Genomic DNA, 26,345 nt, shown 5'->3' on the forward strand with positions numbered 1-26,345 from the left:
ACTTGTTTTAATAAATAAATACAGCGTTTTAAAAGCATGCACAATCTGTGTAAATATATTAGTCTGTGGTTAAATGACTTGAAAGGACTCGAAACTCAAAACGCAGGACTTGGGACTTGACTTGAGACTTTCCAGTCTTGACTTTGGACTTGACTCGGACTTGCCCTGTCTTGACTCGGACTTGCCCTGTCTTGACTCGGGACTTGACTCGAGACTTGAGGGTAAAGACTTGAGACTTACTTGTGACTTGCAAAGCAATGACTTGGTCCCACCTCTGGTTTTTACAGACATACAATTGACAAATATAAACACCAATACAGCAATTGATGTATTGGTGTTTATTATTGGTGTGCAACTCTTCCTTAAATGCTGGTATTACGTCATCACAGAAATCTTGCAAGATTAGAGCAGCCTTAGTAGATCTACAAGCAACCAAGCCGACATTTAACATTGGAGTCAATGAGAGATTTAGCTGACTTTCTTGGCTTTGAGGGCCAACAGAAGCGAAATGGGGCACATGACCTCCATAAAAGTGACATTTTCTGAAAGAGGACATGTGTGTCAATGTTTTCACCAAAACACATGACAGTGGGATAAAAGATGTGGCTGTGAGGACAGGTTGTTTACCAAAAGAAAAGCGTATTTTCAGGGCTTCCACGCTATAGTAAATTAGAGTGGACGCCATCTGCTTTAATGGAGGAACCCCGATGGCGCTCCCCTCCTTCCAATGGCCATCCAGTCAAAACCAAACATTGGACCTAAAAACTTTTTAGCCAGGGTTAAAGTAGACAAGTGTGTAAACAAAATGAGATATTAAACACAGAGCTACGTGAAAAATGGCTGAGCTACAAGAGGAGGTAATCTTGTCTTTTTGGTGTTTGTCTCAGAGCAATCGTTTATTAAATTGGCCGATTTTTTATTTATTTGTGAATAGCGTCGCCACGGTAACATGAAATGTTCCCAACTTAAAGTACTTTTGTTGGCGCGGGCAAGATCTTTCCGATGGTATAACATATGTGGGGGGTTTGTTGGCCGGTTTGTCTCGTATTAAGCGCAAGAGGAATTGTGCAGAACTATAATAATAAAGTTTGAAGTATGAGGAATAATAATATGGGCTGCTTGCATTGCATTCACTGCTGCTTAGCAGCATGTTAATGGGCGCTTGCATTGCAGCAGGCCCACAATAAATAAGCTAAATACATTAATCATTTTCAAAACTCACAATAATTATCATTACATTTACAACGTAGTAACCTGCAGCGGTGCTCTCGCAGCTTCTCCAAACTGACCCATATCTACTGTAAGATTTGTTTTCATGCTCTGCTTTCACAAACCAGGTGAACAACATGTAATTTGATTAGCTCCTGCAGACGTACCACCACGAGACTCACATTCCGGCATTTTACCATTGCAACAACGCTACAACACTACAAACAATACTAGTGGTGCACACTCTCTCCGGTCTGGAGCTGCAGAAGGCAGCGTCATGCTGTTTTGTTGTTGGGAGGGGAAAGGCGATGCTATTTGACCGGCCACAATGCGGCGGTTTCGGTGTGCAGTGGTCCGCTGCTGCTATACTGTCGTCGCATTTGACAATTTTATTATATTCTCTGCTGAAGCCAGTACACCGCTAAGCAGCGCTGCTGCCTCTGTTAGGCCACTTGCCGCCAGTTGTGCAGACATTATTGTTTGCGAACAACGTGGCTGAAAAGAGGCAGGCATTTTTGTTGACCGGAAAGCCTTTGGATTTAACTGAAATACCTTCTTTTCTAACTCAAATGCCTTCCGTTTTAAGTGAAATCCTCCCATACACACTACTGAAATCCTCCCATACACACTACTGAAATCCTCTCATACACTACTGAAACTATCTGAAACACACTACTGAAACACTCCTACATAAACAACTGAAAAATAATTATCTCACACACATGACTAAAATACTCTCAGTTTCAGTAGTGTGAAGAAGTGTTTCACTTGTTTATATGGGAGCGTTCGGGTAGTGTGTGTGAGAAAAAAGAAATTCAGTTGTTTGTGTGAGAGCGTTCAGAAGTGTATGTAAGAATGTTTCAATCTGTGTTTGAGGAAATAACTGTTGAGTTGTGAACGTGAGAGCATTCCAGTAATGCAAGTAAGGGGTCATTTTTAATAATGTTTCTGACGGCCCCTCATAGTACTTATTCTATTCGTAGAATAAATTGTAAAACTTCAATTCTAGTCCCCTCGCTTTGTTAAGATAGTCGTTAGGACTAAGAACCTGGGCAGTTTTTGCCCTTTAATAGGGAAAGCTAGAACACATCCTGATTATGGTAGCATGTGCAAGTTAAATAGATTTTTTGGAACACACCTGTGGCTACATTTAATTAAGTACCACAAATGATTCAGTCTAACTGATGTCTTTTGCCAAAACACATGGTTACAAAAAGTGCCTTTTGATGTAACGTATTGGTAAAAATAGTGTTTGGATTTTTGCTAGGTCATTTTGTCTTACTGATCTGCAGAGAATATGCAACAAGTCAAACCATATTTTTTTTTCATTTTAAGGGTGGCTGTTGTGGTTAAGGTTAAATACAAATATTCCTGTATGTGTGTGTGTGAGAGACAGAAAGTTGGTCTTGCAATTTAACAGTTTCACCCTTTAGCTTTTCCTCCACAAGAAAGGTCATGGTATTTGAATCACCGCTTCTGTTTTAAAGTAAACACAGCAAATATTGTTTGACCACAGTCGTTTATTTATTAACAGATACAAATCAAAATTGTTTGTTTAAATTTCTGTAGTGCCCAAAAGACTTGGCTATAAAAGCCTGGGGAAACAGGTTGGTGCATGCCATTTTTGCCTTGCTTTTTATGTGACCATGTATGCTGTTTGCGTTTAAAAATTGGGGTCACTCGGAGTACAGCTGGGGGTTTTTTTTGGAACACATTCTATTAGAGGCTTCCGGGGGCCTGAAGGCTGAGGTGTAGATGAGCGTTACACAGGTCAATCAAACTGTCACAAAGACAAATCTTCTCTTTGAGGTGAGCAATTCAGAAAGAAATGCTTGACTTTCAGGATAAAGGACACACATTATTGCTGACTTTCTTGAATGTCTCCATAATTTTACATTTAAAAGCAAACTGAGATACGTTGTATAAAAACAATACAATAAAATGCACTATTAACAACTACAGTCTTTCTATGAAGTATTGCGGACTTCAATGTTTTCTCCTTTCGTCTTCTTCTCAGTCCAACACACAGTCAGCAGCTTTTTCATATTTTTGTGGATACATGTCCCCAGTTTAGATATTATTCTAACATTCCCGGCTGGCGTTAGACTCATTCTGCTTCACTATGGTGCAGACTGGCAGTGATACGCTCAAATCGTTCTGCTAAATTGGCATCAGACTCGACACACTTATTTTCAGCACCATCCTTCACACTGACTTCACACTCACTCAAGTTATGTCAATCTTTAGCTATTCGATATTGTTAATGAGTCCAACCGAATGTTTTGAGCGGATCTTACGGGGTTCACTGTGACATTTGCTATGCCAACTAATGGCGAGGATGTTTGTAACTCACATGTTTGCTTGCGACTTAAAGCATAACAATTAGCTAAGGGACAGCTCTTATCTCAAACCACTCTTAAATTGCACTCTTAAATTGAGGTACTACTGTACTAACTTGGTTCTGATGAAGACATAGTATCTTAAAGGGGAACATTATCACCAGACCTATGTAAGCGTCAATATATACTTTGATGTTGCAGAAAAAAGACCATATCTTTTTTTTAACCGATTTCCGAACTCTAAATGGGTGAATTTTGGCGAATTAAACACCTTTCTATTATTCGCTCTCAGAGCGATGACGTCACAACGTGACGTCACATCGGGAAGCAATCCGCCATTTTCTCAAACACATTACAAACACCGAGTCAAATCAGCTCTGTTATTTTCCGTTTTTTCGACTGTTTTCCGTACCTTGGAGACATCATGCCTCGTCGGTGTGTTGTCGGAGGGTGTAACAACACGAACAGGGACGGATTCAAGTTGCACCAGTGGCCCAAAGATGCGAAACTGGCAAGAAATTGGACGTTTGTTCCGCACACTTTTCCGACGAAAGCTATGCTACGACAGAGATGGCAAGACTGTGTGGATATCCTGCGACACTCAAAGCAGATGCATTTCCAACGATAAAGTCAAAGAAATCTGCCGCCAGACCCCCATTGAATCTGCCGGAGTGTGTGAGCAATTCAGGGACAAAGGACCTCGCTAGCACGGCAAGCAATGGCGGCAGTTTGTTCCCGCAGACGAGCGAGCTAAACCCCCTATCGACCCTAGCTTCCCTGGCCTGCTGACATCAATTCCAAAACTGGACAGATCAGCTTTCAGGAACAGAGCGCGGATGAGGGTATGTCTACAGAATATATTAATTGATGAAAATTGGGCTGTCTGCACTCTCAAAGTGCATGTTGTTGCCAAATGTATTTCATATGCTGTAAACCTAGTTCATAGTTGTTAGTTTCCTTTAATGCCAAACAAACACATACCAATCGTTTGTTAGAAGGCGATCGCCAAATTCGTCCTCGCTTTCTCCCGTGTCGCTGGCTGTCGTGTTGTTTTCGTCGGTTTCGCTTGCATACGGTTCAAACCGATATGGCTCAATAGCTTCAGTTTCTTCTTCAATTTCGTTTTCGCTACCTGCCTCCACACTACAACCATCCGTTTCAATACATGCGTAATCTGTTGAATCGCTTAAGCCGCTGAAATCCGAGTCTGAATCCGAGCTAATGTCGCTATAGCTTGCTGTTCTTTCCGCCATGTTTGTTTGTGTTGGCTTCACTATGTGACGTCTCAGGAAAATGGACGGGTGTTTATAACGATGGTTAAAATCAGGCACTTTGAAGCTTTTTTCAGGGATATTGCGTGATGGGTAAAATTTTGAAAAAAACTTCGAAAAATATAATAAGCCACTGGGAACTGATTTTTAATAGTTTTAACAATTCTGAATTTGTGATAATGTTCCCCTTTAAGATGACTGACACTAGATAGCTAACATTACGTTAAAAATAGAAGCACAGGCAACGTGTATTTTACTTAAATGCTCAAATAAAGTTACAATTGAGTTGGAAAATAAATCAAAAGTCAACAAATACGCACTCCAAAACACTCTCGGTTAGTTAGAGAATAGGAACAAAATCTCGAGCAAACAACATTTGTATTTGCTTTGGAGCACCTTGAATGGCTGCCAGCTTTTTCCAATTTGTCGGTACACCAGGACAACGCTTACTCCAGTCAGCAGCTGTCCTGTTATCACGATTCCCCCAGAACTCGAGATCTTGTCAATTTCGTTGAGAGGGAAGATGATCAATTGCATTGTTTAGATTTTGGAGAGCAGTGCGAAAAGAGGCTGGAAAAAGTTAGGACAAGACAAAACAAATAAGAAAGCAGGAAAGCTATGGAAGAAGGGAAGGGAACATTTCCGCCTTCGATGAGTGCCAGAGAGGAACTAAATGATTAATAATCATTTAGATTTAGTATTTGGAAATAATTAATTTTTGTTGTTATCTATTTTAAAAAACATCCTCCACTTTTATCATGTTTTAATATATTGTCTAAAATTTAACTTTTATTTATTTATTTTTTCCAAAAGACATTTCAAAATAAAACATTTTAGAGCTATAATTGTATTACCATACCGTGATATTTTTGCCTAAGGTTATCATACTGTCATAATCTCCATGCCTATGTGTTAGTGAACTCAGTTTAGGCATCCATGCATCACTGGTGTTGCTCTTCACAGAGAAAACATCAATGCTGTCTTCAAATCGATCACTCTTGGGGTCATTTGAAGACATGTCAATGGGCAGGGAGTTAAAGTTCAATCAGTTAGGACTAATCCTGAATGCCTTGTTGCTCTGTGAGGCATCCAACTGAGAGCAATTTGTGAACCCTTCGTAAGTGTCAAGTTGTTTGAGTTGCAGCTGCAGATTTCAATCACTGCAAGAGACTGCGGTGCTTCCCTTGGGAATATTGGGACTGATGGATTGGCATTTTCATTTCTAAGCCTCCCTTCGCATCCTACATATTTGGTGGACTAAATTATTTGCAACAAAAGTGGACCATATCAGTGAACTTCAGGAATATGTCCCATGGTGTCCGTCCAATGACCCCATTCTGCTCAGGTCGCGTAGATGTTGTATTTTTGTTGTCTGTGATGGGATGAGCCGTGGCTTTGGAGGGTCGATGAATGCTGACATACGTGGGTGGTACCCCGCTGAGACTGTTGCGATTACCGGAGGTGAACAATTTACTACTGTTCAGAAAAAGAAAATCAAAACACACTGAGAACAACTTGGACTTGAGTTACCATAAATGCCCGTCCAACAACAATGGCAATGTAATCAGTGTTTTGTAATCTTCAATTGTCTGCCATGGCTGTTTTGTTTCCAACTGTGTTTGGGCTGTCAAAAATACTGAATTTTAAGCGGCTTAATCCATCATCATTATGAATCTGATTAAAAATATTGACACAATTAACCCATCTGCAGCTCAGAATGACTAAAACTCCCTGAAACGTCTCTTGCAACGCATGCAGTTTGTGCAGTTAGTGGTATGGTCGCACATGTGCAAATGGGTCGTTGATCTGGTAGTGACAGGCTGCGGAACCAAACAAGTCAATATGGAAGACGCCAAACAGATGTTGGCCTCTCGATATGAAATTTGAGTACATCGAACAACTGGGGCTGTCAAAAATAAAAAGTTAACTCATGCGATTACCGTATTTTCCGGCCCCGAGAGCGCACCGGCCGCACCCACCTAACCAATTTTAGAAGAAGTATATATTTTTACATATATTAGCCACACCGGACTATACACCGCAGATATATACTGATACAAAATATTGGTAACACTTTAGTATTGGGAACACATATTCACCATTAATTAATTTCTTATTAACATGCAAATTAGTAACATATAGGCTCTTAATTAGTCATTATTAAGTACTTATTAATGCCTTATACTGCATGGCCTTATTATACAACCAGTAAGCCATTAACTAAGAGTCTTCCCTCAATTACCTCATCATTATTGCTTATTAGTAACCCTAACCCTAACCCTTATATGTTCCCCTAGTGTCCAAATAACTCTAAATTAAGTCTTTGTTCCGTTAATAAGCAACTAATTAATGGTGAATATGTTCCCCATACTAAAGTGTTACCGAATTATTTACATACCTTAATTGTTTGTTTCCAAACAGTACATGTCATTTTGTAGTAAAACGGATGATCAAACAAAACAAAAGTCACCGTCATGGAGCCACTAGCTGCAGAAGCTAGCTCTCCAATCAGACATTATGGTGAATTTACGAAACTGGACCGATACAAACAGAATGCCTTTTGTTAGTTAATAATACTAACACAGACACTTGTAAATGTGTTAGCGTATTCGGTAATGCTAACAACCCTATTTTGATTACATTGCAATGGCACGCTCAAAGTTGTATGAAAGCACTCCAACAGAGTACACACATGGAACGGTTTAGTAAGTATGAATTATTTTAGTTACATTGTAAAACCAACAAATGTTGCTTGGAGTGATGAATAATCCTTTCGAGCAGAAACGCTATGGACGTTTATACTTCCGGTTCAAGGCACAATACGGGAAGTACATTTTTAATCCGCATGACATAGACTTTAGTAGCTGTCAACACTGGCTTTCGGTCCGACACTCAAACACGTCTGTGTGCAACATAAACACAAAACAATTCAATTTTTTTTTTTAAATGCACACCCACCTAACATGCTTATGGATTTATTGACTATTATATATTTGATATGAGATATCATGTTAAAGGTCTTTGGATGAACATAAATACCATACATTAATATTATTTTACTTCATTTGTTATTATAGGGACAAGTGGTAGACAATGGATGGATAGATAAACTGAGTGTATTTGTAATGAGTAGAAACACTGTGATGGATCTGTGTACAAGTTGATGACATAACAACTGCATTGCACCTTGCACATGCACACATAGTTGACTTGTTTAAGACTTAAAAAGCAGGTGTTGATAAAATATCTCCCTGCTGTGAGATGTCATCATGATGTTGCTGGTGCACAACCTCTTGTGCTAATACAAATGCTTACAAATAATGCATTTTTTTACATATTTATTTACACAGATTACATATAGTACAGATAAGAGTACCAATGAATACTGGTATCGATAAGAAATCTTGACATTGGTATCGGTTTTGATACAATCCTAACAATATACGTCCTAATAACAATACTGAGTAGCTCACTGTGCTTTTACAACCACATATGTGATTTCCAGAATGTTTATGGCAGTTTTACACAGTTGAATTATTATTGTATTAGATTAGATTAGATTATGTTATTGTCATTGCACACAATACACAATGAAACATGGTATGCAGCACACAATTGTATTATCAAGGGCTCAAAGCTGTTTTATGACTACATTATACATAAAGTCCCCAAACGCCCCGGACTCCTCATTAGGTGTTTTACATTGTGTTTCAATAGTGTTGCAACTGGTACTACTACTACACTACAATCTATTGTGGTTATGTGGTCATGTCCCAAGTTGCACAAATTACCCCCAAAGGCTGCTTCCTTCTCTGAAACATTTTATTTTACTGGCTGTAATTCATGCACCGAAGCACCAGCAAGTTGTTTCCTAAATGACACGGCTTGGCATTTCTAATTAAAAAACAGTCTCGTTCACCACTTACTTTATAAAAAAATTCATGCATATGCATATTCATCCCATGATAATGTGATATAGTGGTGTGTTCCCATCCATCAATGTTTGTAGTTATTGTAAAATTAGCAATGCACTGTAAACGCTCCTTGTTGTAGCCTCGGCGTGTGTTTTTTAGGTCTCACTTGCACTTCACTAAGTCATTAGAAATGAGAGAAAAATCGAGCTAGGTTGTTCAATAAATAAGTAACATTGAAAGACATAAGAACATGTGATTGCACTTCAGCTGTGACAAACTCTAGATGAGGGGGGAACTAGGTTTATTTGTTGGCTAATGAGAGTTAGTTATCGCAGGATTCTCAAACTGTGTTACAGTTACGCAGGGTCCATCTAGTGGTACGCCAAATAATCACTTGATTACAGTACAGTGTTTTATTTTCCTATATTCAAACACAGTGTTACTGTTCAAATTATGTGTAATTTTACAGAGGACAAAAACATTAAATTTACATCCGTCTTGTTTTTTAATGAATACTTAAGCCTAGTACAACACTGTATTTTAGTCTTTGGCCCCGTTTACACTAAGCTGGATAAGGTTATCCAGGGTAAATCACACCTAACCTTATCCGTGTCCACACCAGTGACGTGCGGTGAGGTTCATGGCTGGTGAGGCACTGACTTCATCACAGTCAGATTTACAAACATATGAACCCTAAAGAGTATCTTATTCACCATTTGATTGGCAGCAGTTAGCGGGTTATGTTTAAAAGCTCATACCAGCATTCTTCCCTGCTTGGCACTCAGCATCAAGAGTTGGAATTGGGGGTTAAATCACCAAAAATGATTCCCGGGCACGGCGCCGCTGCTGCTGCCCACTGCTCCCCTCACCTCCCAGGGGGTGATCAAGGGGATGGGTCAAATGCAGAGGACAAATTTCACCACACCTAGTGTGTGTGTGTGACAATCATTGGTACTTTTAACTTAACTTTAACTTTACACATACAAACTGTAGCACACAGAAAAGCACATTTAATAAGAAAAAAACCTTATTATGGTCTTACCTTTACTTATAAATGAAGTCCATGCGCAGCTCTTTTTGAACAAAAGCATCGATAACTTGTTCATAGAAGTCTTCCTTATCTTTTTTCAGTTTTAAAAGTCTCTCTGTCTCGATGGAGATCTTCCTTTAAGTATTACCTCCTGCTTCGATTGAAAGTCCAGTTTAGAAAACTGTTTTGTTTTAGATATGTAATCCTCCATGTTAAACGTCCAGGCAAGAGGAAAAAATAAATAATCGCTGCTAACTGTTGCTGCTTGTTGTCACTTCTTCTGCAGCCGAGTAGTCGCAAGAATTATCCCTGGGATCACTAGCACCCTCTACCACCAGGAGGCGGGATTACTGCAAGCCTCACACAGTGCGTTTTCGCAACTTTTTTATGGTTGCTCAGCACAAGAAATACGTTACACACATACAGTTGTTGACAAAATACACTGTACATTATATACCTCAGCTAACTAAACTATGGAAATGTATAATATAATTCATATAGCAATACGGTCTTACTGCACAGCAGGCCAGTAGTTAGCCGAGTCATTGCGCAATCCATGGTGAGGCTTAACTCAGTGACGTGCCTCAACTGGCTGCTGACTCACCGCAAGTCTCAATCTTCTCAGTATTTGAACGGCAAATGTGAAAATTCAGCGATTTTGAATAAAAATAATCTAAAACTGGTGAAGTTAAATGGAAAATAACTTTATTGTATTATCACTGGATACATATAACAATTTAATTTTTTTTTTTTTCTTTTTACATTTTTTTTCTTTCCATGATGGCACGTGAGGCCCCGCCTCACCTGCCTCCCCTGACTGCATGTCACTGGTCCACACACAACAATGCCACCGTTTAAGACCCCCGCTCCCTTCCGTCCGCCGGCGCAACGCGACCTAGTACGCATGCGCGGAAAATGCACACGTCATAGTCACACTTTATATACTCTGGACCTAGACGTTGAGTGCGCGACATACATGGTGGACAATAGCAGATACAGTCTGCTTTGCCAGTCCAAATGCATTCGCTGTTTTCCGTAGTTTTCCCTCGTCTTCCCTTGACGGCCAGGTAATACAAAGCACACGCTACCTTTTTTTATCACATCCACGGGAGCTCGTATTCTCGTTGTCTCTCCTTCGACAAATGGACAAAGTTTTTCGCTATGTAGAATCACAGCTGACATTGGAAAGTTCTCTTGGCGTCTGAGAAGTGTTGTATCGGAAATAGCTGCAATCGCTTTCTCTTAAGGTATTCATGTGTGACAAGCATGTACATCTAGAAGAAGGAGAAACGCAGGCATGTCTGGATGACTCACCTTCATATTTCGAGTGGTTAGCTCCGAGCTACGAAACCGCTTTATTAGGAAGCTGGCTGTGGTGCGTTCTTTCTGGTGTTACTTCCTGTGTGGGCGCGGTCTTTCTGGCGTCACTTCCTCTCCGAACTCACTTTGTAAACGATCAGTGAGTCCACACAAAGCTAAGTGCCGGAGATTCAAGAAATACACGGCTGACTTACCCGTGTAAAAAATTGTCCGAGGAGGGGGACCTTAAACGCTGGTTTAGTGTGGCTGAAACGAGGCTTAGGCTAATAATTATTCGTTTAAGGCAGGGGTCGGCAACCTTTACCAGTCAAAGAGCCATTTTGACCAGTTTCACAAATTAAAGAAAACAATGGGAGCCACAAAAATCTTTTGAAATTTAAAATGAAATAACACTGCATACAAAGTTTTTTTTTGCTTTGTGCTGTGTATAAACCAAGGGTCTCAGACACACGGCCCACACCTTAATATGAAATTTGAATGTTAGTGCTGCCCGCGAGTTTTATATGAATGGCGCTTGACAGCGTCATACTTGACAACCTTACCGACTTTTCCGGTAGTCTACCAATTTCAGGGCAACTATTCTCTCGAATGTGCCGTGATGGTACAGCATTTAATGCCCACAACAGCCAACGTAGCGTCTCAGCCACACGTTGTGTGGGGCTTCTGTTGGCTCACGTAAGTGACAGCAAGGCATACTTGGTCAACAGCCACACAGGTTACACTGACGGTGGTCGTTTAAAACAACTTTAACACTCTTACTAATAATGCGCCACACTGTGAACCTACACCAAACAAGTATGACAAACACATTTCGGGAGAACATCTGCACCGTAACACAACATAAACACAACAGAACAAATACCCAGAATCCCATGCAGCCCTAACTCTTCCAGGCTACATTATACACTCCCGCTACCAAACCCCGCCCACCTCAACCGACGCACGGAGGGGCGGGGGGTTGATGTGTGGGGGAGCAGGGTTGGGGTGGGGGCGGGGTTTGGTGGTAGCAGGGGTGTATAATGTAGCCCAGAAGAGTCAGGGCTGCATGGGATTCTGGGTATTTGTTCTGTTGTGTTTATGTTGTTTGGTTTTGGTTCAAAGTGTGGCGCATTATTAGTAAGAGTGCTAAAGTTGTTTTATATGGCCACCGTCAGTGTAACCTGTGTGGCTGTTGACCAAGTATGCCTTGCTGTCACTTACGTGTGCTAGTAGAAGATGCATACAATAAAAGGCATGGCTCGCACGCTGTTTGTACAGATTGTAGAGGACGCTAAATGCTGAACCATCATGGCACGCCCTTATTATTATTGTTAGGATGTATATCGGAGAATATTAATCCCGGGAGTATTCTGCGAGAGGCACCGAAATATCGGGAGGGTCGACAAGTATGCAGCTGAGCCGCATCAGAGTGATCAAAGAGCCGCATGCGGGTTGCCGACCCCTGGTTTAAGGGGTTAAACGACTTAGTGTAGACATGGCCTTGGTCATTATAGTGGCACTTAGACAGCCACAGGTTTTTGGACCTGGATGAAAAAAAACCTTTGAGAACCACTGGTCTTTTGGAACAACAATGAATTAGACCAATTTGTTTGTGAAGACCCTCAAAAAGATTGTTAAGTCATAATGTAGACACGTTAGTACGTAACGTTATGCTACATAAGCAGTTTTTGGAGAAGCCTATCATTTTACTCACTGGTTTAACATAAGCAACCACAGCATCTGTTTTGAAAGCCGTGTTTGAGAAGATCCACCGCTTTTATTCAATATAAATTAATTGTTAAAGACACAGACTTTAAAAAAAAAACATGCATTCTTTTAAGCCATCAATAGTAACATAAGCTTATCGGTGGTGCTGTCATTCTTTTTGGTTTAACATTTGAGCAAGTTGCAAACAGCCTTTGGTGATCCTTCACGACTGTCTTGGACATTTGTTCATTGTTTCTTTAGTTTCTATATTATTTCCAGTCTAAGGCTCGTATTTTTCATTTCACTTCATTTGCCGGCTCCCTCACCTGTCCATGATTGTCAATCAGAACACACCTGTCCCTGGCAAAAAGGATTCTTCTATTGCCTGCCCTGTCCTCTCTCATTTGCTTTGCATGCTTCCCTGCTGCACATATTTGTGTTTTTTGTTTTTTACCTGCGTTTTCCTAAGAAAACATTGTTTTGTTACCTGCTGTCCCTGCATCCTGGTGTCCAGAGCAACAAAAGGAAACACAGCCCCTTTAATCACAGCAACTGTTGTTTGAAATAATATGTTATTATTGCGGTAACATTCAGATGTTACAGGTTAAAAACTGCGATAGAATGTATTGTCATACATGAACACAGGCTTTGGAGGCCAAATTCCAGGTGGAGTGTGACTTATGCATGCAAGTCGGAAAATGTTACACCTTTTAATAGGAATCATACACACACATTCACCATATAAATGAGGCCTCAGTGGTGCAATTTAGTGAAGTGTGAGTAGGCGGGAGCCTATTCCATCAAATCAGTAATTTATGTTTGATAGGAAGTGTAAATCGTTATGTGGGTTTTTTATTGACCACAATACTGCAAAAAAAAATGACTTATTTCGGTTTTATAAGTAGGACCCTAGTTTCATTACAGCCTTTTATGAGCACAAAACAAATTCAATTAGAGTGTTTTATCGCGCCCTAGGCACAGGAACTTCATTTTGACGTAGCATTGAATACGGCTGTGCTGGCAGCAAAGTGGTAGTCATTGATGAAGCAGTATATGCGAGGAAATATGTATTAGTAAAAGTAGTTACATAAAGAAGGACAAGAAGTCAAAGGTTCATGAATGCGTGGATTTTGTTGTGTGCTGCATGTCAAAGCAATGAAGTAAAGAAATCAAACAAAGCACCAATATGATTCAGTTTAAGAGACTGTTCAAACTACAAGTGTTCACAAAGTACACAGAACAAGAATTATGATGAACATCTTGAACTAGAAATCCATCCATCCATCCATTTTCCCAATTTTCTCAGCTGCATTCGGGCGGAAGGTGGGGTACACCCTGGACAAGTCGCCACCTCATCACAGGGCCAACACAGATAGACAGACGACATTCACACTCACATTCACACACTAGGACCAATTTAGTGTTGCCAATCAACCTATCCCCAGGTGCATGTTTTTGGCGTGTTTCGATAAATGCTTTAAAATGCAATATTGGAAATTATCGGTATCTGTTTCAAAAAGTAAAATGTATGACTTTTTAAAACGCCTCTGTACGAAGTGGTACACGGACGTAGGGAGAAGTACAGAGCGCCAATAAACCTTAAAGGCACTGCCTTTGCGTGCCGGCCCAATCACATAATATCTACGGCTTTTCACACACACAAGTGAATGCATGCATACTTGGTCAACAGCCATACAGGTCACACTGAGTTTGGCTGTATAAACAACTTTAACACTGTTACAAATATGTGCCACACTGTGAACCCACACCAAACAAGAATGACAAACACATTTCGGGAGAACATCCGCACCGTAACACAACACAAACACAACAGAACAAATACCCAGAACCCCTTGCAGCACTAACTTTTCCAAGACGCTACAATATACACCCCCTGCTACCCCACCCCCCCACCTCAAACCGCCCTCCCTCCAACCCCGCCCACCTCAACCTCCTCATGCTCTCTCAGGGAGAGCATGTCCCAGATTCCAAGCTGCTGTTTTGAGGCATGTTAAAAAAAAAAAAATGCACTTTGTGACTCCAATAATAAATATGGCAGTGCCATGTTGACATGTTTATTCCATAACTTGAGTTGATTTATTTTGGGAAAACCTTGTTACATTGTTTAATGCATCTAGCGGGGCATCACAACAAAATTAGGCTTAATAATGTGTTAATTCCACGACTGTATATATCGGTATCGGTTTGATATCGGCAAAAAAGCCATTATCAGACATCTCTATCTTGAACCTTTTTTTTTTCCTTTTTTTAATGAGACGAATATTATTTATGTATTTAATATTTGTATGCTTACTATGGTATATTATTTATTTATTATTTATTGTTGACTGTTCTGTGACATAGAACACAGAAATTGGATAAATTTACTATGGTATGAAAAGGGGTAGGATTAAATAGGCTCTGCTTCTTCCTACTCCTTTTCGGACGTGCTGTAATGAAACAACTGGAATTGTGTGATGCACTACTGTGTATTGTATGCATGTTCGAAATAAACTGAAACTGAACTGAAAGCTAAACTGATTTTCTTTGACATTTGGAAGATGTTCACGATGCACATTTGTGTATGTTGTGTATGTTACTGACACGCCATACTTTTGTCTCCCCAGTGAATAAACACAAGCCGTGGATCGAGACGTCATACCATGGGGTGATCACTGAAAACACTGACGTTGTTCTGCTGGATCCCCCTCTGGTGGCTCTGGACAAGGATGCCCCAATCCCATATGCAGGTACAAACACAGCAACATATCCAGTGGTAACTCTGTGTTAATTCCCAGCAATGATATGCAGCGCTGAGTGATATCTATGTGAAAATGCACACCACGCTTTCCATTTATTTGGTGTCCCCGCTCGGCCCTGGTGGGCGAGGAGAACTTGCAGGGAAATGATGAGTGTGACGGGATTAGAGTGTCCCCACTTTGTTACGCTTCCAGCTTGTTTGTGGGTGCCAGCATTTGTGGGAAGGTCTTAGCCAGGAGCTAATGTGGTCCTTGCAAAGGTTTGGATCTCATTCAAGGTCCTCAAGCTGGGCAGGATTGATTGTGTGTGTGGGTCACACTTCACAGTGGCATTACCCGAGGGTGGTCACTTTAAAAAGCCACCCTACAGGGAGAGAGACAGCAAATGATGGGACTTTAGGGAGGTTCCATGAGGGAGGCTCTGCAGGCTGGCCTGACATGTCTCCTGGCTCTTGATTGACCGACATCCGGGGCTGGCCTTGAGCGTTTTGTGACAGGATTTTGTCGGTGGTTTCATTTCAGTCTTTAGTTTTACTCATGTAACACACTAGGGCTGACTGCAGCCTAGTGAGTATTGTAATGCGGTTGTCCCCCACCACACCGTGCTCCGAAGTCTGTGGCTTGACTATCTGGTGTTATTTCAAGACTAAAAGGCTTGGTTAACACAGTGTTTTTCCGCCACTGTGCCGTGAGATACAGTCTGTATTTTATGCAAACCAGTAATTGTAATCTGCAAATAAAGTGCCGTTGTTGAGCGTCGGTGCTGTCTAGAGCTCGGCAGAGTAACCGTGTAATACTCTTCCATATCAGTAGCTAATTGCTTTGTAAACGTCATATCTAATGCTTAAACCAAAAATAAACAAAAGGCAAGTGCCCCTAAAAAAGGCAGTGAAGCTTAGGGATGGCTATGGAAAAGGAAACTAAAAACGAACTGGCTACAAAGTAAACAAAAACAGAATGCTGGACGACAGCAAAGACTGGAGCAGAGACGGCGTCCACGAAGTACATCCGTACATGGCATGACAATCAACAAATTTCACACAAAGAAGGATATCGTCCGCACAACTGAAATAGACACTACACACAGGAAAACACCAAAAAATTCAAAAATAGTCATGGTGTGATGTGACAGGTCGTGACACTTACTTTGAGACAATAGCTATAGTGATGCATGGTTGGTTATGGTTTAAATTAATATCCAACAATTGCAACAATTACTTTTTACTGTCAATATCAACTACCCAGTTTACATTTTTTATGTTTTCTGCTGGTGGTGTGCCTCTGCATTTTTTTTCAATGAACAAAAATGTGCTTTGGCTCCAAAAAGATTGAAAAACACTGGGGTAACATTAGGGCTACGAATCTGTGGGTTTCCCACGATTCGATTCGATATCAATTTTTGGGGTCACAATACGATTCTAAATCGATTTTTTTCGATTCAACGCGATTCTCGATTCAAAAACGATATTTTTCAGATTCAAAACAATTCTCTATTCATTCAATACATAGGATTTCAGCAGGATCTACCCCAGTCTGCTGACATGCAAGCAGAGTAGTAGATTTTTGTAAAAAGCTTTTATAATTGTAAAGGACAATGTTTTATCAACTGATTGCAATAATGTAAATTTGTTTTAACAATTAAATGAACCAAAAATATGACTTATTTTATCTTTGTGAAAATATTGGACACAGTGTGTTGTCAAGCTTATGAGATGCGATGCAAGTGTAAGCCACTGTGACACTATTGTTCTTTTTTTTTTAATAAATGTTTAATGATAATGTCAATGAGGGATTTTTAATCACTGCTATGTTGAAATTGTAACTAATATTGATACTGTTGTTGATAATATTCATTTTTGTTTCACTACTTTTGGATTGTTCTGTGTCGTGTTTATGTCTCCTCTCAATTGCTCAGTTTATTGCAGTTCTGAGTGTTGCTGGGTCGGGTTTGGTTTTGGAATTGGATTGAATTGTTATGATATTGCTGTGTATTGTTTTGTTGGATTGATTAATTAAAAAAAATAAATAAATAAAAATTATAAAAAAATCGATTTGTTAAAAATGAGAATCGATTCTGAATCGCACAACGTGAGAATTGCGGTTCGAATTCGAATCGGGTTTGGTTTTGGAATTGGATTGCATTGTTATGGTATTGCTTTGTATTATTTTGTTGGATCGAAGGGAATAAGCGGTAGAAAATGGATGGATGGATGATTAAGAAAAAAAAGAAGAAAAAAAAGAAAAGAAAATTACAAAAAATAATCTATTATTGAAAAATCAGAATCGATACTGAATCGTACAACGTGAGAATCGCGATTTGAATTCGAATGAATCAATTTTTTCCCATACCCCTAGTTAACATATTTAGAAAGTCCTAAATAGTTTGTTATGCTTGTTTGGGCTTTCCCTTGGGTAACTACACTTTGTTTGGAATTGTGCCTCTAATTCACAATCCTTATGAGAGACAAGAACACATATGTATTTTTAATGCATTCTAAAGTGTAAATAAAAGCCTGCATACAATGGAGCCGATGGAAGCCATGAAGTCCTGACGGCCATAAAATCCTTTAAAAAAAACATCCAAACGCGGCAACAATACTGGTGAGCTGCTTTCTGGTCTTTGAGCCTGTGAAAGTAATTCTAGATTATAAATCATTCCTTTCACCTTGGGAGTAGAAGGTTGTGGACACAAACCCCCCACTTTGGCCAACTTAGATCCAGAGATGGCAAAAAATATGTCATGTCTGTGTAATCATGTTTTGTTTTAGTCATGTTTTGTTTTGTTTAGTTATTGGACTCTTTAGTTTCTGTTTACGCTCCATTGTTTTTGTTTCCATAGCAACCCATTAGTTTTCACCTGTCATGTCACGCACCTGTTTTGAGTCACGCACCTGTTGTTAATCATGGCTGTTATTTAAGCTTTTCATTTTCTGTTGTTCGTCCTGGTGCCATATCCTTTCTAACCCTGCTATCCTCTTGTATCAAGCTATGTTCACAGTCCCATGCCACAGTAAGTGTTTTTGTTTCGTGTTCACAGTTTCTGCCTTTGTGCAAGTTTTGTTTTCATTCGCCAAGTTTTTTACCTCCGCCATTGTGGGCGCCTTTTGTTTGCTTCTGTTTGTAGTTTGTTAGTGTTTAAAATAAATCATGTATCCACCTTCAAGCCATGTCCGATCCAAGTTGCATCTCGGGAAAACTCCAAAGTCCAAGTCTTGACAAAAGACCCAAAAAGATGATTGGTTCGACCCACCTTTTTTTTCCATGAGGATTTTGAGTCATTCTTCATCTAAACGGATCCCCACATCTGCAGTCCCCTCCAAGGTTTCTTATTGTATCCCATTGGGTTGAGTTTTTTCTTGCCCTGATGTGGGATCTGAACCAAGGATATCGTTGTGGCTTGTGCAGCCCTTTGAGACACTTGTGATTAAGGGCTATATAAATAAACTTTGATTGATTGATAGTGCATCAAAGACACAAACATAAAGTCGTTCTAGATCTGTGGCGGTTGTACAAGGTTGATATGGTCCATTCGTCCCCTGAACACAATTGAAGCCAAGTTTATCAAACCTAACTATGGTGGTTGCTGGATTCCACAGACTGCCATGTCACTGGTTATGTTAATTGTTTTTTATGGACAGAATTTCTAGGCAAAGCTAAAGCTTGTAGTGTCTAGTTTGATGGTTTTAGGATCCCATTATGTGGTCCTGATGGATTCATTATGATGTGACCTTAAGCCTTCACTGGGGCAGTTTGCAGCTGAGTGTCAAGCTTCTGGGATGAGATTAAGCACCGCTAAACCTGAGGCCATGGTCCTAGAAAACGGTGGACTGCGCCTGTTATGTGACTCCACCTCAACGCAGTGTGAAGTCCTGCCTCTGATTTATTGAGTGAAGTTGAAGATGGATCGTGAGTTTGACATATACAGTCGTGGTCAAAAGTTTACATACACTTGTAAAGAACATAATGTCATGGCTGTCTTGAGTTCCCGATAATTTCTACAACTCTTATTTTTTTGTGATAGAGTGATTGGAGCACATACTCGTTGGTCACAAAAAACACTCATAAAGTTTGGTTCTTTTATGAATTTATTATGGGTCTACTGAAAATGTGACCAAAACTGCTAAGTCAAAAGTATAAATACATCAATGTTAACATTTGGTTACATGTCCCTTGGCAAGTTTCACTGCATTAAGGTGCTTTTGGTAGCCATCCACAAGCTTCTGGCAAGCTTCTGGTTGAATTTTTGACCACTCCTCTTGACAAAATTGGTGCCGTTCAGCTAAATTTGTTGGTTTTCTGACATGGACCTGTTTCTTCAGCATTGTCCACATGTTTAAGTCAGGACTTTGGGAAGGCCATTCTAAAACCTTAATTCTAGCCTGATTAAACCATTCCTTTACCACTATTGACGTGTGTTTGGGGTCAGTCCTGTTGAAAAACCCAACTGCGCCAAAGACCCAACCTCCGGGCTGATGATTTTAGGTTGTCCGGAAGAATTTGGAGGTAATCCTCCTTTTTCATTGTCCCATGCTCTGTAAAGCACCAGTTCCATTGGCAGCAAAACAGGCACAGAGCATAATACTACCACCACCATGTTTGACGGTAGGAATTGGTGTTCCTGGGATTAAAGGCCTCACCTTTTCTCCTCCAAACATATTGCTGGGTATTGTGGCCAAACAGCTCAATTTTTTTTATCTGACATCACATGGACAAACAAAAGACCTTCTGGAGGAAATTTTGGTGGTCAGATGAAACAAAAATTCAGCTGTTTGGCCACAATACCCAGCAATATGTTGGCAAGACAGCCATGACATTATGTCCTTCACAAGTGTATGTAAACTTTTGACAACGACTGTATGTGCATCATCTGCAATAATGAAGTCATCCTATCAGACGAGAGATCTGAGCCCAACAGCAAAGCTCTCAATTTACTGGCCAATGTGTTCCTTCCTCTCATATGGTCATGACCGAAAAAACGACAAAGAAGCGGCCAAAATAAGTTCTGTGGTTCCTGTGTGGCTGAACTCACCCTTAGTGATGGGGTTAGCTCAGTCATCCAGGAAGGACTCGGATTGGAGCCACTGTCCATTTGTTTTGAGAGGAGCCGGTCGAGACGACTTTGGCATTTATTTTGGTTGCCACCCAAGTGAGAGGTTCTGAGAATGCCCAAGTGTGAGGGGAACCAGAGGTAGATTTTGCACACGCTAAAGATGCTCTGTCCCAGAACTGGCCCAGGAGTTCTTCAGTACCCTTCCCATTGATACTATTGGAGGGGTGCTTTCTTACTTTACACTTCTGCACTGCATATCTGGTTAAGCGGAAGAAAATTAATGGTTAGATCAGTGGTTCTTAAACCTCAGAAAACACTTGGCTCTCCAAGTACCACCATTATGACCAACATTAAAATACAGTAGCATAGTAGGCCTAAATATTCATTTAAAACAAGGCACAGTTTTATTTAACAAGTACATCTAAAATGGACTGATGCAAAGTGGAAAAGTGTTCTGTGGTCTGACGAGTCCACATTTGAAATTGTTTTTGGAAATATTCGACATCGTGTCATCCGGACCAAAGGGGAAGTGAATCATCCAGACTGGTATCGACGCAAAGTTCAAAAGCCAGCATCTGTGATGGTATGGGGGTGCATTAGTGCCCAAGGCATGGGTAACTTACACATCTGTGAAGGCACCATTAATGCTGAAAGGTACATACAGGTTTTGGAACAACATATGCTGCCATCTAAGCGCCGTCTTTTTCATGGGCGCCCCTGCTTATTTCAGCAAGACAATGCCAAGCCACATTCAGCACGTGTTACAACAGCGTGGCTTCGTGAAAAAAGAGTGCGGGTACTTTCCTGGCCCGCCTGCAGTCCAGACCTGTCTCCCATCGAAAATGTGTGACACATTATGAAGTGTAAAATACGACAGCGGAGACCCCGGACTGTTGAACGACTGAAGCTCTACATAAAACAAGAATGGGAAAGAATTCCACTTTCAAAGCTTCAACAATTAGTTTCCTCAGTTCCCAATCGTTTATTAAGTGTTAAAAGAAAAGGTGATGTAACACAGTGGTGAACATGCCCTTTCCCAACTACTTTGGCACGTGTTGCAGCCATGAAATTCTAAGTTAATTATTATTTGCAAAAAAAAAAAAAAAAGTTTATTTGTTTGAACATCAAATATCTTGTCTTTGTAGTGCATTGAATTGAATATTGGTTGAAAAGGATTTGCAAATCATTGTATTCCATTTATATTTATATCTAACACAATTTCCCAACTCATATGGAAACGGGGTTTGTACAACAACATTAGGTTAGAAAAACAAACACTGTACGTGGTTACAGAACAGGAACGCTGATGTGTCGCCACACGGCGCCCCGTAAAAGTTGGGAAAAGGGTAGACGCTGGGGGAGGATGAGTAAAAAAAACAAAAAAACAAAATCTCAGATGGGCATCCTAAAGGGGCCCAGTCTGGAGTGAGTAAAAAAAACAAACTCCATAGCAAAGCACATATACTGTACATTTTACAACATACAACTCGAGACAACAAGGGGTGAGGGGGCTGGCATCCGGCCCGAAGCTGCCAGCCACTACGGGCGCTGCTACGTCCGTCATACCATGTGGGGTGAAGTGTCAAAAGGCGTGGGATGTGTGTGGCGTGTATTTTTCGTGAATCCATGTGTATGTGTAAGCCTGCAGCGTGTCTCTGTTCTGTGACCTTGGTGCTCTCGCAACCGCCAGTCAGTCCGAAGTCAACAACAACACGTGTGTGTCCATGAGAGACAAGAAAGGAGTTTCTTGTGTCTTCACTGCACTGCTCTCAGGAGAGTCTCGAAGCCACGGAAACAATCCAAGTTACAATGTTTGTGTTTGCGAGCGAAAATAAATGTAGCTTTTCACTCTTAATTGTCTATGACTGGTCCTCAATTTCATCCTGCAGGGCAGACGGTCCGATGTTATCCTAAATCAAAAGAGTGTCCACAGGTCTGCCCGCAACCTCCAATCATTTGTGGCAGCTTTGGGGTACGTTGAAGGCTGCCAGCATCTTCAAATTTGTCGACAAACCAGAGCAACACTTACTCCAATCAGCAGATGTCTTATCAGAAAATATCTTCAAGGTCCTCGACTAAAAGGTTCGCCAGGCGCGACGCGGCATTCTCCTCCAAAGTGCCTGTCGTGTGTCCAGGAAAATCTGTTCCGTCAAGACAGGCAGGTTCCCCAAACCTGAGAGCTTGTCAATTTCGTTGAGAGGCCAGCAAATCAATTCCATCGTGCAGTGCAAAAAAGAAGCAACAAGATGGTCTGTAAAGCATCATCTATGCAAGATTTTGACCTAAGAACCACCTCATATTATTTAGACCACAAGGAAGTGTTTTTAAAGTAGAAACAAAATCATGACCCCTTTAAGAGGATCTGGAAAGTCAACGAGTCGCCTAGTTTGCAACACTGGCCCTTTGTACTGCCTGTAAGATGAGGCTTCACGTATGTTGACTGCTTCTCCTTTCACCTTCAGTGTACAGTCTGCAGGAATACATTTTCCGCTGTTTGACGTGAATATTATTTTCTGTTCAAGCCTCATCGTTCCTCGGAGGACTGTCATGATGTCTGGAGGCAATCAACTATTGTCACGCCGTTCTCGTTAGTAAGCATATCTTTGAAAGTGTTGAACTTTAAGATACACTGATCTTTAGGAACCGTTCGTTTTTTAAAGAACCGTTTAAAAATCGGTCTCGTTTATGCTAATTATTTATTTTTAACTGTTTTTGTTTCCCTTGTAATCAAGAAAACTGGTAGAAGTCATTAAAGGTCTACTGAAATGTGATTTTATTATTTAAACGGGGATAGCAGGTCCATTCTATGTGTCATACTTGATCATTTCGCGATATTGCCATATTTTTGCTGAAAGGATTTAGTAGAGAACATCGACGATAAAGTTCGCAACTTTTGGTCGCTGATAAAAAAGCCTTGCCTGTACCGGAAGTAGCAGACGATATGCGCGTGACGTCACAGGTTGTGGAGCTCCTCACATCTGCACATTGTTTACAATCATGGCCACCAGCAGCGAGAGCGATTCGGACCGAGAAAGCGATGATTTCCCCATTAATTTGAGCGAGGATGAAAGATTTGTGGATGAGGAAAGTGAGAGTGAAGGACTAGAGGGCAGTGGGGGCGATTCAGATAGGGAAGATGCTGTGAGAGGCGGGTGGGACCTGATATTCAGCTGGGAATGACTAAAACAGTAAATAAACACAAGACATATATATACTCTATAAGCCACAACACAACCAGGCTTATATTTAATATGCCACAAATTAATCCCGCATAACAAACACCTCCCGTCTCCCGTCCATTTAAGAGGATCTGGAAAGTCAACGAGTCGCCTAGTTTGCAACACTGGCCCTTTGTACTGCCTGTAAGATGAGGCTTCACGTATGTTGACTGCTTCTCCTTTCACCTTCAGTGTACAGTCTGCAGGAATACATTTTCCGCTGTTTGACGTGAATATTATTTTCTGTTCAAGCCTCATCGTTCCTCGGAGGACTGTCATGATGTCTGGAGGCAATCAACTATTGTCACGCCGTTCTCGTTAGTAAGCATATCTTTGAAAGTGTTGAACTTTAAGATACGCTGATCTTTAGGAACCATTCGTTTTTTAAAGAACCGTTTAAAAATCTGTCTCGTTTATGCTAATTATTTATTTTTAACTGTTTTTGTTTCCCTTGTAATCAAGAAAACTGGTAGAAGTCATTAAAGGTCTACTGAAATGTGATTTTATTATTTAAACGGGGATAGCAGCAGACCATTCTATGTGTCATACTTGATCATTTCGCGATATTGCCATATTTTTGCTGAAAGGATTTAGTAGAGAACATCGACGATAAAGTTCGCAACTTTTGGTCGCTGATAAAAAAGCCTTGCCTGTACCGGAAGTAGCAGACGAGTAGCATGACGTCACAGGTTGTGGAGCTCCTCACATCTGCACATTGTTTACAATCATGGCCACCAGCAGCGAGAGCGATTCGGACCGAGAAAGCGATGATTTCCCCATTAATTTGAGCGAGGATGAAAGATTTGTGGATGAGGAAAGTGAGAGTGAAGGACTAGAGGGCAGTGGGAGCGATTCAGATAGGGAAGATGCTGTGAGAGGCGGGTGGGACCTGATATTCAGCTGGGAATGACTAAAACAGTAAATAAACACAAGACATATATATACTCTATTAGCCACAACACAACCAGGCTTATATTTAATATGCCACAAATTAATCCCGCATAACAAACACCTCCCGTCTCCCGTCCATATAACCCGCCAATACAACTCAAACACCAGCACAACACACTCAATCCCACAGCCCAAAGTACCGTTCACCTCCCCAAAGTTCATACAGCACATATATTTCCCTAAAGTCCCCAAAGTTACGTACGTGACATGCACATAGCGGCATGCACGTACGGGCAAGCGATCAAATGTTTGGAAGCCGCAGCTGCATGCGTACTCACGGTACTGCGTCTGCGTATCCAACTCAGGTTTTGGAACAACATATGCTGCCATCTAAGCGCCGTCTTTTTCATGGACGCCCCTGCTTATTTCAGCAAGACAATGCCAAGCCACATTCAGAACGTGTTACAACAGCGTGGCTTCGTAAAAAAAGAGTCCGGGTACTTTCCTGGCCCGCCTGCAGTCTAGACATGTCTCCCATCGAAAATGTGTGGCGCATTATGATTACTATGGAACGACTGAAGCTCTACATAAAACAAGAATGGGAAAGAATTCCACTTTCAAAGCTTCAACAATTAGTTTCCTCAGTTCCCAATCGTTTATTGAGTGTTAAAAGAAAAGGTGATGTAACACAGTGGTGAACATGCCCTTTCCCAACTACTTTGGCACGTGTTGCAGCCATGAAATTCTAAAGTTAATGTATATTTGCAAAAAAAAAAATAAAGTTTATGAGTGTGAACATCAAATATCTTGTCTTTGTAGCATATTCAACTGAATATGGGTTGAAAATGATTTGCAAATCATTGTATTCCGTTTATATTTACATCCAACACAATTCCCCAACTCATATGGAAACGGGGTTTGTACCTGTGCAATGATAACAAAGATCCATCATTCCTTATTTATGTGCCTTCACTTTGACTGTGTCTTTTTTTTGCCCGTCAGTCATGTTGTATTTTTTAGGGCTTCCCCATCGAGCCGACGGACAGATATACTGTATTTTCCGGACCATAGGGCACACCGGATTATAAAGCGCACTGCTGATGAATGGTCTATGTTTTATCTTTTTGCATATATTAGGCGCACCGGATTATAGGGCGCATAAAAGGAGTCATATATATATATATATATATATATATATATATATATATATATATATATATATATATATATATATATATATATATATATATTTTATTTTTATTTTTATTTTCTAAATTGAAAACACTTCTTTGTGGTCTACATAACATGTAATGGTGGTTCTGTGGTCAAAATGTTGCATAGATTATGTTTTACAGATCATCTTCAAGCCGCTTCAGGATGCGTCGTTTTGTGGGCGCTCTTATTTACGTGGCTCACCTTCGGCAGCGTCTTCTCCCCGTCATCTTTGTTGTAGCGGTGTAGCGTGCAAGGACGGGAGTGGAATAAGTGTCAAAAGCTGGAGCTAACTTTTTTAATGATATTCAGACTTTACTTAAATCAATAACGGAGCAGCATCTCCTCATCCGGAAACAACCACACCGAAAATGTGTCCCGTGAAAAACCGTCCGACCGGAACTCTAATAACTAAAGTTCCTTGGGTGAATAATGTAAACTCACTA

The 26,345-nt window shown here is 40.6% G+C and overlaps 1 protein-coding gene across 1 annotated transcript in view; it reads left to right on the plus strand.

Moving 5' to 3' along the window:
- LOC133572578 (calsyntenin-2-like) overlaps positions 1-26,345 on the plus strand; it is an 839,649-nt gene that overhangs the window by 280,545 nt on the left and 532,759 nt on the right. Inside the window, exon 2 of the mRNA XM_061925391.2 lies at positions 15,397-15,519. Coding sequence (XP_061781375.2) covers positions 15,397-15,519 — 123 coding nt within the window. The remainder of the gene's footprint in view (positions 1-15,396; positions 15,520-26,345) is intronic.

This window comes from Nerophis lumbriciformis, linkage group LG30 (assembly GCF_033978685.3).
Source record: "Nerophis lumbriciformis linkage group LG30, RoL_Nlum_v2.1, whole genome shotgun sequence".
NCBI lineage: Eukaryota > Metazoa > Chordata > Actinopteri > Syngnathiformes > Syngnathidae > Nerophis > Nerophis lumbriciformis.